At 36.5% G+C, this 17,354-nt stretch overlaps 1 protein-coding gene across 3 annotated transcripts in view; it reads right to left on the reverse strand.

Moving 5' to 3' along the window:
- Pex1 (peroxisomal biogenesis factor 1) overlaps window positions 1-17,354 on the reverse strand; it is a 39,204-nt gene that overhangs the window by 13,728 nt on the left and 8,122 nt on the right. For 2 of the 3 annotated variants that reach the window (XM_069996486.1, XM_069996484.1), the window contains exons 7-16: window positions 16,551-16,674; window positions 16,223-16,338; window positions 15,142-15,224; window positions 13,892-14,024; window positions 10,919-11,015; window positions 9,001-9,171; window positions 7,232-7,386; window positions 5,429-5,618; window positions 4,856-5,022; window positions 1,384-1,518 (exon numbers count right to left, since the gene is read on the reverse strand). In XM_069996486.1, the coding sequence (XP_069852587.1) occupies window positions 1,384-1,518; window positions 4,856-5,022; window positions 5,429-5,618; window positions 7,232-7,386; window positions 9,001-9,171; window positions 10,919-11,015; window positions 13,892-14,024; window positions 15,142-15,224; window positions 16,223-16,338; window positions 16,551-16,674 (1,371 nt within the window). The remainder of the gene's footprint in view (window positions 1-1,383; window positions 1,519-4,855; window positions 5,023-5,428; window positions 5,619-7,231; window positions 7,387-9,000; window positions 9,172-10,918; window positions 11,016-13,891; window positions 14,025-15,141; window positions 15,225-16,222; window positions 16,339-16,550; window positions 16,675-17,354) is intronic. The other variant, XM_069996485.1, reaches the window with a different exon arrangement.

Genomic DNA, 17,354 nt, shown 5'->3' on the forward strand with positions numbered 1-17,354 from the left:
ACAGGCTTATCTATAAGTCAATTTTGAATAAGCCTAGAGTGCATCATTCCTCTGCCTTTATCTGAACCATCTGGACTCCCAGATCACAATGCTATGTCAGTTGGTAGACACAGAGTGATTGCCCAAAATAATATCTGCTGGCATGTCCCTTAATTATCACACTGGCTTTTCATTTTTTAAAAACTTAGACCTAGTGTGACACGAGTAGAATAGAACACAAATAATAGAACAATAAAAATCCAGCTTCCTGTGTCAGAATAGTCTCCAGCCTCTAGGTATTCTTTTTTCAAGTATAGTTTGCCCTTTTTAAGAAATGTGAATGTTTTTAAAAATAATGTATGCATAATTCTATTCACAGTGCATGAAGATCTGCCTTATATGAGAAGTAAAAGCTGTAGAAGAGAGAGGTGCCTCATTATTCCACTGTTTATAGCTTTAAACTAACAAATGGATTAGCATGAGCTTTCCATGTATGAGACTAACCCACAGTGAAGAAACATAAATGCTATGACAAGGACTCAGTGAGTTAGGAACTCCCACACATGAAAACAGTGCAGTTCTGAGAAATAGGTGTGTCTCACAGGAAATTACTCTGCTACCCAACAATTCTACTTGTCATTACATATCAAGGCAAATGAAAACATTTGTCTATACAAAAGTCTTTACATGAATATTTATAGTAACACTACTCATAAATGCCAAATGGTGGAAACAACCCAAATGTTTGGCTACTTTACCAATGATGAGTAGATAAACAAAGCACTGTGTGGGTATGTGATCAAATATTGTTCAGTCATGAAATGGAATGAGGTACTGATATATACTACCACTTAGATAAAGCATGAAAATATTAAAATAAGTCAAAGAAGCTACACAAAAATGTCACATATTGCCTGATTCCTTTCATATGAAATATACAAAAGAGGCAAGTCTACACAGACCTAAAACAAATTCATGATTGTCAGGGAAGAGGTAGAAGAAGAAAGGAGATGAAAAAATAAGAGGTGCTGATTGCACAGCTTTGGTTTTTTTTTTTGTCGGTTGTGGGGCTTGAACTCTGGGCTTGGGCACTGTCCTTCAGCTCTTCAGCTCAAGGCAAGTGCTCTACCTCTTGAGCCACAGCGGCACTTCCGGTTTTCTAGTGGTTTTTTTGGAGATAAGAGTCTCACAGACTTTCATGCCCAGGCTGGCTTTGAACCGCGATCCTCAGATCTCAGCCTCCTGAGTAGCTAGGATTACAGGCATGAGCCACCGGCGCCTGGCTGATTGCACAGCTTTGTAAACACAAGAAATGAATTATATATTTTTTAAAAAGCGAATTGTATGTTATTCACATTTTACATAAAAAACCCACAGGAAAAAGAAGGATAAATGCACACATACCTTGATACTAATAAAATTCATTCCACTCTCTCGTGCAACCACCCCAGCTAGTAAGGTTTTTCCTGTGCCAGGGGGACCATATAACAATATTCCTGTTCTCTGTCGTATGGGCAAATTTGCAAATAATTCTGGATACTGAAAAATATTAAAAATAGGAAGAAGAGCTCAAGTCTAACCAGCAATGACTAGCAAGAGCTAAAGATCAATGTACAGAAAAAAGAACTCAAGAGGTTCATAACTGCTATCTTTACTTATTAATAATATCACAACAGTAAAGTCCCTGTGCAGGGGAGAATAATGAAAAGAATGATATTACTCAAAATGGATTATACTCATAAGCTAACATGTTGAGTTGAAATCCCTTTGTGTAACTATGTAAAGATAATAAAAATAAAATTAAAATTAAAAAAACTGGGGATGGGTCCCCCACAGTATAACCCTGCTTTCACTGTATTTGATGTCAGTATAATTTGTGGAGGGGAAGGGGAAAAACAAGTCGTTTAAATAAGGATACAGGTGGACCTGTTGCAACAATGAGAAGTACAAGTTGTCATTTCAAAAACGAACTTTACAACTTGGGGGGGGGGAGGATTGGGTTGGGGAGGAGGGAGGATGGGAAGGGATGGGAAGGGTAAACAAAGGAGGAGGCTACAATGCTTGATAAGAAATGTACTCACTATCTTGCCCATGTAATTGTAACCCCTCTGTACAGTATTTTCATAATAAAAAAAATTAAAAAAAAAAAACTGGGGCTTGGAAGGTGGCTCCGTGGTAGAGTGCTTGCCTTGCATGCATGAGGTCCTGGGTTCAATTCCTCAGCACCACATAAGCAGAAAAAGCCAGAAGTGGCGTTGTGGCTCAAGTGGTAGAGCACTAGCCTTGAGCTGAGGGAAGAGCTGAAGAGCTGAGGGACAGCGCCCACAACCGACAAAAAAAAATAAAAATAAATAAATAAAAAAACCTGCCTACTATAAATAATCAGTTAACTCAAAAGAACTACCACTTGTTTTCCCACACTGGACCAAAAAATATATTGATAATAAATGTATAAAACTGCATGAGAATTTCTCTCCATTTGCCTGTTGTCATTTATTTATTTTTGTTATTATTATTGTGGTTATTTGTGTGTGTGTATGTGTGTGTGTGTGTGTGTGTGTGTGTGTGTGTGTGTGTGTGTGTGTGTGTGTGTGTGTGTGTGTGTGTGTGTGTGTGTGTGTGTGTGTGTGTGTGTGTGTGTGTGTGTGTGTGTGTGTGTGTGTGTGTGTGTTACTGAGGAAACTAAAGACTTACTTGTGCAAGCCAAGTGCTCTCTAACTGAGCATACCCCAAACCTGCTTTTGTTTGTTTGGCTTTTGGTGGTACTGAGGTTTGAATTCAGGGTCTTGTGCTTGATACACAGATGCTCTACCACTGAATCACACCTCCAGGACTTTTTGGCTTTTTTTGTGGTCATGGGTCTTGAACTGTGGGTCTGGGCGCTGTCCCTGCACTCTTCAGCTCGAGGCTAGCACTCTACCACTTGAGACACAGCACCACTTCGTTTTCTGGTGGTTAACTGGAGATCAGAGTCTCACAGATGTTCCTGCCTGGATTGGCTTTGAACCACAATCCTCAGATCTCAGCCTTCTGAGTAGCTAGGATTACAGGCGTGAGCTACTGGTGCCCAGCAGGCACTTTTTATTTTTTAGGTAGAGTTTTGCTTTCTGCCTAGGCATGTGCATAATACCACAATCCTCCTCTATTTTGCTTCCCACCACGGCTGGGATGACAGGTGCATGCCACTATGCCAGTTTTCCTGTTGATATAGAGTCTTTCAGGCTTTTCTGTCCAGGCTGGCCTGGAACCAGGCTTGATCTCCGCTTTTTCACATAGCTAGGAGGACAGGTTCAATCCACTGCACCCAGCTTATTGTTTGAAAAGGGGTCTTGAGTATATGCCAGGGCTGGCCTTAAATCACTATCTTCCTAATCTCAGTCTCCCAAGAAGTTAGGAGGACAGACAGGAACCACTAGTGCCAAGCTGTTTTTTTGATGGCTTTTCTTTTTTTTCTTTTTTAGGGCATGATAATAGTACTACAATAAGAAAAAAAAACAAGAACAAAAGACTTGTCTTTTAACAAGTATACTTCCACTTGAATAGTTTACAGATTGTGAACCACATAGTTCACCTTTGTACATCCAAATATTAATAAAAAAATAATAGAAAAGACATTTGTAATAACAACAGACAGTAAAATCTTGTGAAAGTCTCCAGGAACAAGCAACAGACTGCTAATCAGTAACTTGCTGAATCACTAACTGCTCAGATATTAAAAAAAAAAAAATCTTTCAATGTGAGCCAAACATCCAAGTAAACTAAAACATCAGGCTACTATTAACAGAACCTTGGTCTCCTTTTACAGATATGCCTGTATAGTTCTATCTATTAACGAAATTCCAACCGTACCTTTATCTCTACTCTAATCTGAAAGAGGCCTACAAGCTCGCACTTAAGCATATGGCATCCCTCTATCTGGATAGTAATGTCTGGTGCAAAGGCCCAGCATTTGGAGTGATGAAACTCCATGCCCATGCTCTCTCACACAAGCACCCATTCCTGTGCTGCATTCAACATGCCCCCCAGGTCCTGACAACAACTAGAAGTTGCCATCCAGCTACATGCCACCCAAGTTTTTTTTTTCACTTAGGTCTTTCTCCAAGCCTGCAAGTTCAGGTTTTACAGGAAATGTACCTTCCTTGGTAGATATATGCTGATGAGAGAGATGAGAATGTATGGCTCTATCCACAAGCACTGTAAAATCTCTAGCCACAAATCCTTCAGTTTCTTTAGCAACATGTTGCAGGTCACTTGTCTTTGCATGGGTCCCTCATCCCATGCACAAATCCTCATTTCTCAGTTCTACAACCTGTATACTATATCCTAGATATACTTACTATATCCTAGACTCTACCTTGAGATCTTTTGAAGAGCAATTTACATCTGCCCCATTTTGCTTGCCAGCTACCTACTTTATGCTGTCTGTCAGCTCCTTGACTTTCCAGAATTGATACGTAGAGTCTGGGAATGTGGTTTAATGCACCACCCTGTGGACCTATAGGATACTTACACCTCTTAGACTATTCCTGTTTCTGTTCAAATGCCAAAAGATAGTTCATTTTGTTTTAGTAACCTCTAGTGAATCAAGCAAAACAGAATTATGAAATTCACATAAAAACCTATTTACTCAAATGTATTTACTGTAAATATGACCTGGGTTTCTTTGTAAGTTTGCAATGGGCAAGGAGTACTTTGAATACATAGAAAAATCTGTTAAATACCTAAAATAGTGCTAGAAATTTATTTGGTAACTCACTAAATATTTGCTTAACAGATTGGGAAAACCAACACATAAAGCAAAGTCAACAGCTCAAGGTTTCTTCAGGAATCAAGTACTTGTTTTTGTTGCTGTTTGTTAGTTTTGTTTTGAAAATACCTTGGCTGGTAATTGTACTGTATCCATAAGTATCTGGCGAACTTCATGTAATCCACCAATCTTATCCCATCCCAAGTCTCGAGGTTTATGTAGGTTGACATTTCGCAAAGATGCAGGAATAAATCTTTGGAGAGCCTTTTGGAAGTCCAATGTTGATAGAAGTAATTCTGTTTAAAAAGAAATAAATATCTTTCAATATGTGAATTTTCCAAATATGCCAGCATCTTATCTGAAAATGTCAATTTTCTACTTAAGTAACAATTTATACAAATATGAAAATGGAAGTAATTCTTTTTTTGCATTTTTAATTGTTATTAAGTAGTTGTACAAAGAGCTTACAATCCCATAATCAAGTTATAAGTATAATACTTTTTGGTCAATGCCATCCCTTCCTTTATTCTCTTCCTCTCATCCCTATCCTCAAATTACACAGTTCATTTTTTACAAAATGTACATTGAATATAATGATTTCATTTATTCTAATTCTAATTTTTACTACACTTGCTCTAACTCTTGACCTACTGTAATTACATTTCTCCAAGCCTGCAAGTTCAGGTTTTACAGGAAATGTACCTTCCTTGGTAGATATATGCTGATGAGAGAGATGAGAATGTATGGCTCTATCCACAAGCACTGTAAAATCTCTAGCCACAAATCCTTCAGTTTCTTTAGCAACATGTTGCAGGTCAAGATCAGTGAACTTGTTTACATCACAGCCCAGTTTATTTTTTATAACATTATACAGAATTTCACGCCTTTGTTCCTAAAGAAAACACACAAACTTCAAATTATTAATTTTATTCAATTATATATTTTTAGTACAGACATACATGGTCTGTGAATTTTGTCACTGTGTGTACTGTACAAACCTAGATGATACAGCTACTACATGCCTCGGCTAAAAGGGATAGCCTACTGCTCTGTCAGATTTCCTCTGGTAAGTAATTGTTCTCCAGTTTCTACAGATGCTTTCACTGTCTTTATATCAGCACTCACAGAGTCACTCCACAGCTCCACATTGTATGCTAACAGCAAATTCAACATCAGTGCCGGGTTCAGCTTTTGCTTTCAACATTTACTTTTTTTTTTTTGTCCATGACCAGTCATGGTGTTAGAGGTATGGGGGATATACTTCTGCATCTGGTCTTTGTGTATTGGTAGTGGGGCTTGATCTTAGGGCTTTGTGTTCTTGCTTGGCTTTTTTCCTCAAAGCTGGTGCTCTACCACTTTCTAATTTTTCGTTGGTTATTTGGAGATAAAAATTTCTTGGATATATCTGACCAGGCTGTCTTTGAACTGCAATCCTAGATCTCAGTCTCCTCAACAGTTAGGTGTGAGCCACTGGTACCTGGTTTGAGTCTGGTCTTTTAATTCTAGATCCTTAGAAGTTTCTCTTCTGTAGTCTGTCTTGTGGCCTTTTATTTATATTTATTTATTTATTTTTGATGGTACTAGAGTTTGAATTGAGGGCCTTGTGCTTGCTAGGCAGGCATTCTACCACTTAGCCATGTCCCCAGCCCTGTCTTGTGGCCTTTCAATAAAGCAGATCCCTCAATAAGGATCTTTAAGACAGCAGCAGTGGTAGAATGGGACATTCCTAACTAGTGACCAATAACCATCACTGATGTTCCACTTTTGTAGTTCTTTATCACTTACTTTTCGTTTTGCTTCCAGTTCAATCACTTGATATGACCACTTCATCCATTTAATTAATAGTTCTTTGAGAGTTTTTATTTTGTTCCTATAAAATTTATTTCTAAAAACACATTAAATAATATCACTATGTCATTATCATTCTGTTACTTTTTTTTTTTTTTCTGCAGTGCTGGGTATCAAAGCCAGAGCCACATGCATGCTAGGCAGGTACTCTCCCACTGAGCTACATATCCAACCTTTTGTTCTACTTAGTAACAGGCAAAATATTTTTTATTCAAAATTGGTTAAATAGCTTAGTGTCAATATTTACAATAGTTACTAGGTGAGAATTTCAGTGTAGAATTAAAACACGCTTGCTAGTTCCTGAACACACTTCTTTCAGATCACTGCCTATACACTTATGTTAAGCATGAGTCTCCAAAGGGGACTAAAGGCTAACTGTGCTGGTAGAAAAAAAATACGTTTGCTTAAACATTTTCACCATTCCTTCTCATTCAGAAAAACCATTTCCTTAGAAAGTTCATGGTAGTACTTCCAATGGTTATATAATTTATGCATTTAGCATAATATGCACCAAATTTTGTTTTGTAAATATTCTTAAAACCACACAGAAGTAAGTCTGAAACTATGTCATTGATAAAATAAAAAGTAATTTCTATAAAGAGGGATTTATTTCAATTTATTTATTTATTTCAATTTATTTCAGAAGTAGTGTATTACCTGAGTAGGAGGTTGAATATGATGGACACATTGAAATATATGAGTTCCTTGAGCAGAAACCAGGGAAGGATGCAGAGAGTGTTGAAACTGGCTGGTGGCCATCAGTGCAACTAAACTTCCCATGGCAATGAACTCTTTGATCATATCTTTCAAAGCTAAAATCAAGTAATATAGGGTAAGAGCTCAAGAAAAACACCATGAAATTTTATAATTACATCTTCTTAAAAATAAGGCTAAGTTACCATTGAGCTTCAAGATGGAACAGCTTCTTTCATTTGTTTTAAAGGTTCATTTACTCACTCATTTACCATTGAGGACCCAGTATGAGATGTAGGAAGCGCTGTAAATTCAGACTGAATAATTCTCAGAGCAATGTTGTCTGAGGTTCCCTACTCCTGGATCTTACAAAGTGAGTAAATAATAAAGATTTTTTTAAAATGAATGTCTTAAAGGGTTTCAAATTTCCAGATTGTTTTCTGTTTTTTGAAGCAAAATACAGCTCAGGATTCTGTCACTTTCAAATAATCTTCTTCCAATCAAGGTCAGAACTGAAATAAAGCTGAGTGATATACAAGTCCTGATGCCTAAGTCAACAGCATTCCCTAACATAAGACTAGCAGATGTGGTGTTCAGGATTCAGTGTAAGAGTAGTTAACGCTAGTTTTATAGGTCCTATAGAAATCATAGTGTGACATTAACACTAGACAATAATAACCCCAATTCTGGTTACATTGTGTGTCAATTTCAATACTCAGGAACCCAAGACAGTTCAGTACTGCCGAATCCTCCAGCCTCATCCCTGACCAACCCTTTGTTTGCATCCCAAGCTCCAATCAATGGAATATTCCCTAACACACTATGATTTCTTATACTTCTTATGCCTTACCCTGTAGCCGTATTTCTTTTGCTTCTTGATCAGAATGAAATTGTTTCATGCTAATTTCTCTTCTTCCCTCAAACCTCAGCTCAGTTGTCAATTTTTCCAAAAGACTTCCCTGGTAACACCTTACATCAACTTACCCCAAATCAGGTTATATGCTCCTATATCTAGTACTGTACTTCTAGTACTGCATGTCCTATACCTTCTAGCCAGTCACTCAGCTCCACTTAATCTCTTTAAGTTTCTACTTCCTGACCTGCAAAGCCAAGAGACTTTCTGTAAATACAGTACTAAGCAATTCCAGGTCCAAAAGGGGCACTTGACATGTGGTTCTTATCCTGCAATGACACACTGGATTTGTACATAAGCATTTGACAAACATTTGCTAAATAAACAAAAGCATGAATAAATCTGTAAACAATTTCTAGAACATAAAGAAGAATGAAAAGACCTTAAAAGGTTAGCTATGAATTTGAGGACTTTGTTGTTGTTGTTGTCAGTGTGGAGCTTGAATTCAGAGCCTGAGTGCTGTCTCTAAGCTCTTTTGCTCAAGGCTAACGCTCTACCAGTTTGAGCCACAGGGCCACTTCCAGTTCTCTGGTTGATAACTGGAGATAAGATTGTTTCATGGACTTTCTTGCCTTGACTGGCTTTGAATAGCTGGGATTATAGACATGAGCCACCAGTGCTCAGCTTAAGTTGAGGATTTTCACACTGGTCTTCCTCTACCAATTTTGCTAACACTGAATAACAGAATTCCACAAAAGGCCTTAAAAGAAACATACAACACAGCATATGTGTTATTCTCTGGCAAAACTAGATTTACCACATGAACCACTAATGCTGATTGGCAAAAGAAAAATGCTTAAGCCAGTGGAAGATGGATTACCATGAGCAAGCCGCTTGCTCTGCACGGCATCAGGACCGTGCTCTTGTTCTGGGCCAGTCGGTAGTCCAGCTATGAGATCAAGGTCATCCAGCAGAACAACAGATGGCTGTCTCCATGCTGCCTCTTGGAAGGCCCCCTCCACAGTTTTTTGTATGTTTTCAAGCCTTTTACCTTAATATAGAAGATAAAGCTTCAATGCTAGTTCAGAGCTAGAAAATTTCAGGCTACCCTTCTGGAAGCATTAGAAGAACTCAGTATTGATTTAACTATAAAAATGTCATCCATGTTTTGTTAATATACCAATCACAAAAATTTATTGATCATTAATATGCTTCAATGAATAGTCTCAAAAGGTTTGGTAAAGTGCCAAATATTATCACTAAGACAAGAACATGCTATGATAATTTCTGTATGTATACAGTTATTCATATGCAGTCTTGTTCTATAGAATTTCAGATGGCTTGCGATAATAAAAATAGGATGTAGGAAAGCACAATCAAGAGTAAAAGGTACAGTTTCAGATAATACTGAGTGTGAGTGTAGCTCTTTGGACATTCTAGATGCTACATTTCAGTCACAAATTAGTCTTCAAATTTGCTAGAGTCACTTTTTTTTTTTGCTAGTCATGGGGCTTGAACTCAGGGCTTGGGCACTGTCCCTAAACTTCTTTTGCTCAAGGTTAGCATTTACCACTTGAGCCACAGCACTACTTCCAGCCTTTTCTGTTTATGTGGTACTGAGCAATTAAACCTGGGGCTTCATGCATGTTGGGCAAGCACTCTACCACTGAGCCACATTCCCAGCCCCAAATTTTTAATTTTTTTTTGGGGGGTCCGGTCGTGGGGCCTGAACGCTGGGCCTGGGCGCTGTCCCTCAGCTCTTCAACTCAAGGCTAGCGCTCTACCACTTGAGCCACAGCGCCACATCTGGCTTTTTTCTTTTTGCTTATGTGGTGCTGAGGAATCGAACCCAGGGCCTCATGCATGCAAGGCAAGCGCTCTACCACTGAGCCACCTTCCCAGCCCCTAATTTTTAATTTTTAAAGAACAAAAAAATAGAGAAACTCATGTACTGATGTAAAGATTTCCTGTTACTCAGTTCTAAATTAAAATTTTTCTCAAAAAAAATAAAATTTTTCTCATGAGGCTTCAAGCAGAATTCAAAGATCGGGCTGACTGGGTGCCAGTGGTTCCCACCTCTAATTATTACAACTCAGGAGCTAAGAGCTGAGGATAGTAGTTTGAAGCCAGCCCAGGCAGGAAAGTATGTGAGACTCTTATCCCCAATAAATTACCAAACACAAAAAGCTAGAAGTGCAGTAGTAACTTATGTGGTAGAGCGCTAGCCTTGAGCTCAGGAACAGAACCCAGGCACTGAGTTCAAGCCCCAGGACTGGCATAGATAGACAGATAGATAAATAGATATAATTTGGTAACAGAAGTGTAAGGTGGAGAAACTGGAATTGTCTAAACTAAAACTTTTCCAACCTGTTATTTTCACTGAATAGATAAGCACAGAAGGTTATAGGGTATACAAAATTCTCCTCATTGCTGAGAACCTATACCCACTGCCCCTCCCTTGAGTCACACTCAACTAGAACACACAGCACATTAGACATCATTTAGATCCACTAGAGTCTCCTTTAAATACTAATTTTCTCATGGTGCTGTAAATTGGTATTTCCAGGAATATAGTCTACAAAGAGGTTTGGTTAGGAACAAATAAGCTGCCATCAAATATAGAGTTTCCAAAATTTGATCACAAAAATTACAAAGTCTTAAAATTTCTAAGAATTTTGAACAGCTAAATGATATACAAAAAAAGTTAAAAATTAGATGATATTATACCTATTGTCTAATAGCATTGATGACCTTTCTACTAGAAAAGGATTGTGTGTAGAGGATTAGCACATTCTTACCTGCCAAAGCTTTACAGTCAACTATCTCCACGTGGGCATCCAGTATATCACTTGCTTCTTTACAGATTGCTTTGGCTAAAGTTGACTTTCCACTTCCCTAGAAAATAATGACTTAGTCCCTTCTCGTGTATATTTATGCTGCTTCTCTTCCAATTTCTAGCTATTATAATGTCAAAACAAACCTCCACACATATAAGATTATATCCTTAGAATAAATTCCTGGAAATGTAATGAACTGTTAAGTATTATATATACTTAATGTTTTGTTTTGTTTTTTTGGTCCAGTCGTGGGGCCTGAACTCTGGGCCTGGGCGCTGTCCCTCAGCTCTTCAGCTCAAGGCTAGTGCTCTACCACTTGAGCCAGAGCGCCACTTCTGGCTTTTTTTCTTTTTGCTTATGTGGTGCTGGGGAATCGAACCCAGGGCCTCATGCATGCAAGGCAAGCGCTCTACCACTGAGCCACCTTCCCAGCCCTACTTAATGTTTTGTGTGGAATTGCTACAGTGCTCTCTAGAAAAGCCAAATCTGGTAGGTTTCATAGTTCTCTTACCATCAGTTTCAATCTACTATTTTCAAATTGTCATTTGTCTATCTCTAACAGTTGTGTGTCAATCCTAATATTTTTTTTCTGATTACTATACTCCAGAAAAACAGCCAAGCTTGATAGAAGAAGTCTGAAGTTTCAGAGGCACTCAATAAATAAGGACTTCTATTACAATAATTTACAGAACTTCATAAACACATTATCTAAAAAATTGGTTGTAAAGATTCTTGTAAAGATTCTTGGGGTATGAAGGTATCAGTCTCACAGATCAGAAAGCCTTTTCTCCTGATTCATTTATATAGCACTTTCAGTTTATAAGGCTCTTTTACATATATTATCTTCCTTATGTGAGATTACTCCTATGAACACAGATGATATTCTATAATGGCCACCATCAGTAAGTACTTGACAGCTGGAACTCAAAATCAGGTCTTCTGCTTGCTCCTTATGTTAACCATAATACTCCAAAGTGACTATGGATGGCCGGTTCCTAAGTCAGTAAGATATAGTAACTTCACAATTAATTTTGAGAAAGAGTCTCACAATGTAAAATAGGATGGGCCTCAGATTTGCCATTCCCATCTCTGCCTCTTCAGTGCTGGGATTACAGGCATGAGCCACCACACCTAACCTGATGATGTATTTTTAATAAAAATTTTAAAAAGGGATAGAATAAAAAAGTTAATAAAAATAAAGCAAATATGAATAAGAATGAAGAAACTTAAGGTTTTAAGTTTAAAAAGCCAAAGACCACCCTGTTGTCTTTGTACCTTGGAAACAAGATGGCATTGCCAAAGAATAAGCCAGTAAGCCCCTTTATAAGGTTAGAAAGCTTGAGTAAGACCATCAAAGATTTAAAAGAAGATACAAATTAAGAACAGTTTAACAAAACAGATCATGAACAATTAAAGGATAATAAGAGAAAAAGAACTTTGTTAGTATATTTGATACTGTAGAATCGGGCTAAATCTTTAACTATTAAATATTTTCAAGAGAAATAAAATTACCTAAATAGTATTATAAACATTGAAGAAATAGGATTTGCCACTAAAAAGCTAATAATGAATCTCCAGGCCTGGATAGTTCTACTAGACTTAACAAATATTTAAAGAAGAATGTACACCTATTTTATATAATCTTTCCCCCCCCAAAAAAAGAAGAGCAGGAAACATTTCCAACTTACTTTATAAGGCCAATACTACCTGATAGTAAGTCCAGAGGAAAAAAAAACAGTAAAAAATTAAAATAAAATGAAGAATAATATCTCTTGTAAATTTTAATGAAAAAAAAATTTCAAGGCTAAGGTGTGGCTCAAGTGGTAGTGTGCCTGCCATGAACAAGACCCTGAGATCAAAATGGAGTGTTGCCTTTAAAAAAAAAATGGAGGGGAGGGGCGCGTGGGCTCAGGTCCCAGTGACTTATACCTATAATTAGCTATTCAAGAGGCTGAGATCAGAGGTTCTCAGTTTGAAGCCAGCCTGAGCAGAAAAATTTGTACAAGACTCTCTAATTAATCACCATCACCACCACCAACACAACAACAACAACAAAAAGAAGCAAAAAAAGAAGAGGTTTGCCAGGAGCAGTGGCTTACATCTTAATCCTAACTAAGGAAGAGTGAGCTTTGGGGAACCTCAGTTTGAAGCCAGCATGGGCAGAAAAGCCTAAGAGAATCTAACTTCAAAAAATAATTAGGCTGGGTGCTGGTGGCTTACACCTGTAATCCTGGCTACTCAGGAGGCTGAGATCTGAGGATCTCGGTTTGTTCAAAGTCAGCCCGGGCAGGAAAGTCTGTGAGACTCTTATCTCCAATAAACCACTAAAAAACTGGAAGTGGCACTGTGGCTCAAGTGGTAGAGCACTCGCCTTGAGCTGAAGAGCGCAGGGACAGCACCCAGGCCCAAGAGTTCAAGCCCCATGACCGATAAAAAAAAAATAATCGGCAAGAAGCAGCGATTGAGCCATGGTTCAAGTGGTATAGTGCCATCCAACCCAGCAGGCCAAGCAAATGTGAGGCCCTTAGTTTAAACTCTGGCACTAGTTAAAAAAAAAAAAAAATCAAAACAAACATCCAAAAATAAGTCCTTAACAGAACACTAGCAGAAGAACTTAGAAACATATAAAGAACAACATATCACAATTAAGTGAAATTTATTATAGGAAATCAGGGTTGGTTCAATCAATCCTGTTAACATCCTATCAAAAATCGCAAAACTAAAAATCATAAAATCATATCAACTGACACAGAAAAAGAACAAGGAAACTTCAGTCTTGTTCATCATTACTTTTCCAATATCTAATTATCTACAAAAATATTAATGAATGATTGCTTGCTTTATCTCATAATTAACACATCATAGATTAGCAAAATTCAAGAGAGGAAATTTGAAGTTATGAATTAGTGAAAAAGAGCACATTTAATCGTCTACCTTTCCTCCAGTGAGTAGAAGGGCTCCATTCCTAAGCCCTGCAAGAAGGGACATCAGCTGCCGAGAAAAAGGGCGTCCCAGGAGGCTGTGGGTAATATGCTCCATAGAGGCTGTGCCTATGGAATTCACTCCTCTACAAAATACATAAATTGTTATGTGACAAAAGACTGAAGTACTAGATGAAACCTAGCTATTTCCTTCCCAGTTTACTTAAGGATTGAAAGAAAGTTTTAGAACTCTTTCTTTACTTGAGAGAAAGTACACTAATGAATGCTACATGATAACATAATGAATGCTAAGCATTATAGTTTTTTGTTTTTGTTTTTTGACTTTTGAACATGTGCAATTCCCTAATAGGATTATTTAACAGGTCTGTCTTAACATATATAATGACTCCCTTTTCTCAAATAATTTTTAATTTTTATAATCAATAGATCTGAAAATGAGTGCTTTTGAAGTGCTTAGGATAAGACTTATTTCTTCTTAAATATCACCAATGAAATTCAATCTGTAGGTTACACAAACATGAACTTTAAGCTACTTCGTAACCACTACCATAAATAATAGAAATAATAAATTTCTGAAATTAAAAGATGAAGAAATTTTATTCTCTATTAATATATATTATGTTGCATTTAAACATTTGTATTTTGGGCTTCTTTATTTTTATTGGCTTAATTCTTTTGCTAAAATGTAGATTACAGAACAGTACTAAATCACTACATCTACTAAGAATCACTGTGAAGTATTCTAAAGGGTAATGTTTACATGATTCTCTTACTGTATAAGAAATAATAAAATTAAGAGAAATGTCTTTTAAGAATTGTTTAAAAAGTTGAGAAAACACAAATATTCCCAATTATGAAATAAGACAGTAAAGGAATAACTTAATTTGAAATATTTTTAAATATTTGAGTGATTTTTTTAAAGTTTAACTTTCAAAATACATTTGTAACTAAGGGGTGTTGTTTTATTCAGGAATGTTTGATCCAGGTGGTATCGAGTTGCTTTTTTCTCATAAATCATTCTCAATCTAAAATTTCTAGTAACACTTCTTTTGTCTACAAGGACAAGGCAAATTTCTAATCTTCATGTTAAAGTCAGAGACAATCCTTGAAAAAATATCCACTTTAGCATTAGTAAGCTCATTCATTGACATTTACATTCACTATAAAATTTACACATAGAAATCTTGCCAGAGTTAATGTCAAAATGTCGCCAAACATGCTAGTTTGGGCATAACTTCTTACCCCAAAGTGTTCAGCTTTAAAAAAGGAAGAATAAAGTCAATTTCCTCACTGTTTTCTTCTTTTACCATAGGATCTAGAAGGACCTATAGTAGCAAGGAAAAATTAGTTTTACATTTCAAAATTATGTCTTTTGCCCGTTTCTTGGGTCTCAGAAAAGTGAATGGCTGATTCTGTTACACCATAGAGAATAGATAAATTATGCATGCAAGATCACTAGCTAACTACCCATGACAACAAAAACTACTCATAAATATTTATGGTCAGTTAGCAGAGAGAATGTAATCTCCTTAATACACTTTACAGATATTTATTTGCAGTTTTGATTTGTGTTATATTTAATCTTTTCACAACTCTACATTTATATCTTCTCTGGATGATAGTCCCTCAATTCTATTTAAAAAAAAAAACAATTTCTAGTTCCAAACAACTGACATTTTTTTGTTTTTGTTTTTGTTTGTTCCTGGGGCCTGAACTCTGGGCCTGGGCACTGTCCCTCAGCTCTTCAGCTCAAGGCTAGTGCTCTACCATTTGAGCCACAGTGCCGCTACAACTGACATTTTAAATGGTTAGTGCATCTTCAATTCTTTAAAGGTGACTATTAAAGATATTCACTAAAGCATAATATTTTTAAATGCCAATTTTTAAGTACTTCTGGTAAAAAGAAGGAATGTAATACTTGTGATGAGTTGAAAATTTAAAAATTGTGAAAATAGTAACAAAACTGCAGGCAAAATGTGAATTTTTAAAACCAAATCTCTAAACCCAGGTTTTCATTTGTTTTAAAAATATTAGATAAAAAAATTAAAATTTTGAATCATGATTTATTTTTCAGTTAACACTGAGTCTTTTCTTGGCACTTAATTATGCTGATTGATTTTTAAATTTAGGAAAAATCAACAAATGCATATAGCCACCTTAAAGAGATTGTAGAATAAAATATTTTAAATCAAGTTATTCCTTACTCTTATCATTTGGGTTTCTAGTATATTTTGGGATGCAAGTTTTTACAAGGAAATTCATACTTTACTCAGTCACATGTAACAAACACTGTTTTACTAAATATTCAACAGAAAGCAATTACTTGTACTGAGATCTTCTGCAGCAGATTGGTACTCAACAGAAAAATATTTTTTTCTTTTTCTTTTATCTTCTCTTTTCCCCAAGAATGAACTATACTCAGATAAAACACTTTCAACCCTATTAAAAACAAAGTAATAAATGGAAAGTTAGTATTGGATTTGAGATGAAATAATTGAAGATTCTAAATATGAAACTTAAAAGGCATTTTTCAATATGTAAAAATCTGTTTGATTACTGTATTTCACTATTCACACATAACATAGGTTGGAAAAACTATTAAAAATGTTACACACATCTTATAAAAATAGATTTAAAAAGTATTTACCCACCATCTTTAATTTCCAGCTTAATAAATTGTTCCTCTGATATTATCAAAGGATGCATGGTGGTAGCAGACTGCTGAACCCAGGAAGAGAACACAGTTTTTACATCGTCTTCACTTACATCTTCAGGCTTCCAGGAGGGAAAAAAAAAGGAACAATAATCAGTTGTCCTAATAAATGGCTTAACTTTAATATCCCTGCTTTAATACCTGTCCTAAACATAAAGTAAATATTACCAAGCCAAACAGCGTCATTCATGTGCTACAAATAAACGTGGGGTTGGCATTACAGTTAGTGTGATGAATATAGTATAGTCTGAAGAAACAGTTATGTAAGTGGAGAAGGTATACATGTTCTTTGTCTATACTCAGTGACACAAATAAAATAATCTGACTCAATCACTACTCTAACCCCATTCTCTCATGCCTCCCTGTTACCAGGAAAGGAAAGCAAACGTCTCTATTCTCACCTTAAGAGTATGTATGTGGCCAATAGCATACAATAGTATACAATAGCATACAATAGTATGCCAATAGCATACAATCAAAGGTAAAGAAACTGCAAGGAGAAGGCTTTTGCCTTGTGCCTTTCCTTCTGCTTCCCAGAATGCAGACATGATGGAGAAGAGATGGAGTCAATGCTCAGTGGGTACAAAGTTTTTGTTTACATTGATAGAAATTTTTAAAACACTGATGGTGGTTGCACAACACTAGGAATGTAATTAACATCACTGAGTGGTACACTTAAAAACAGCTAAATAATGGAAGAGTGCATGTTCCATATCTTTCAACACAATATAAAGAAAACACT

The sequence above is a fragment of the Dipodomys merriami genome, unplaced genomic scaffold (assembly GCF_024711535.1).
Source record: "Dipodomys merriami isolate MVZ:Mamm:240054 unplaced genomic scaffold, mDipMer1.0.p SCAF_5, whole genome shotgun sequence".
NCBI lineage: Eukaryota > Metazoa > Chordata > Mammalia > Rodentia > Heteromyidae > Dipodomys > Dipodomys merriami.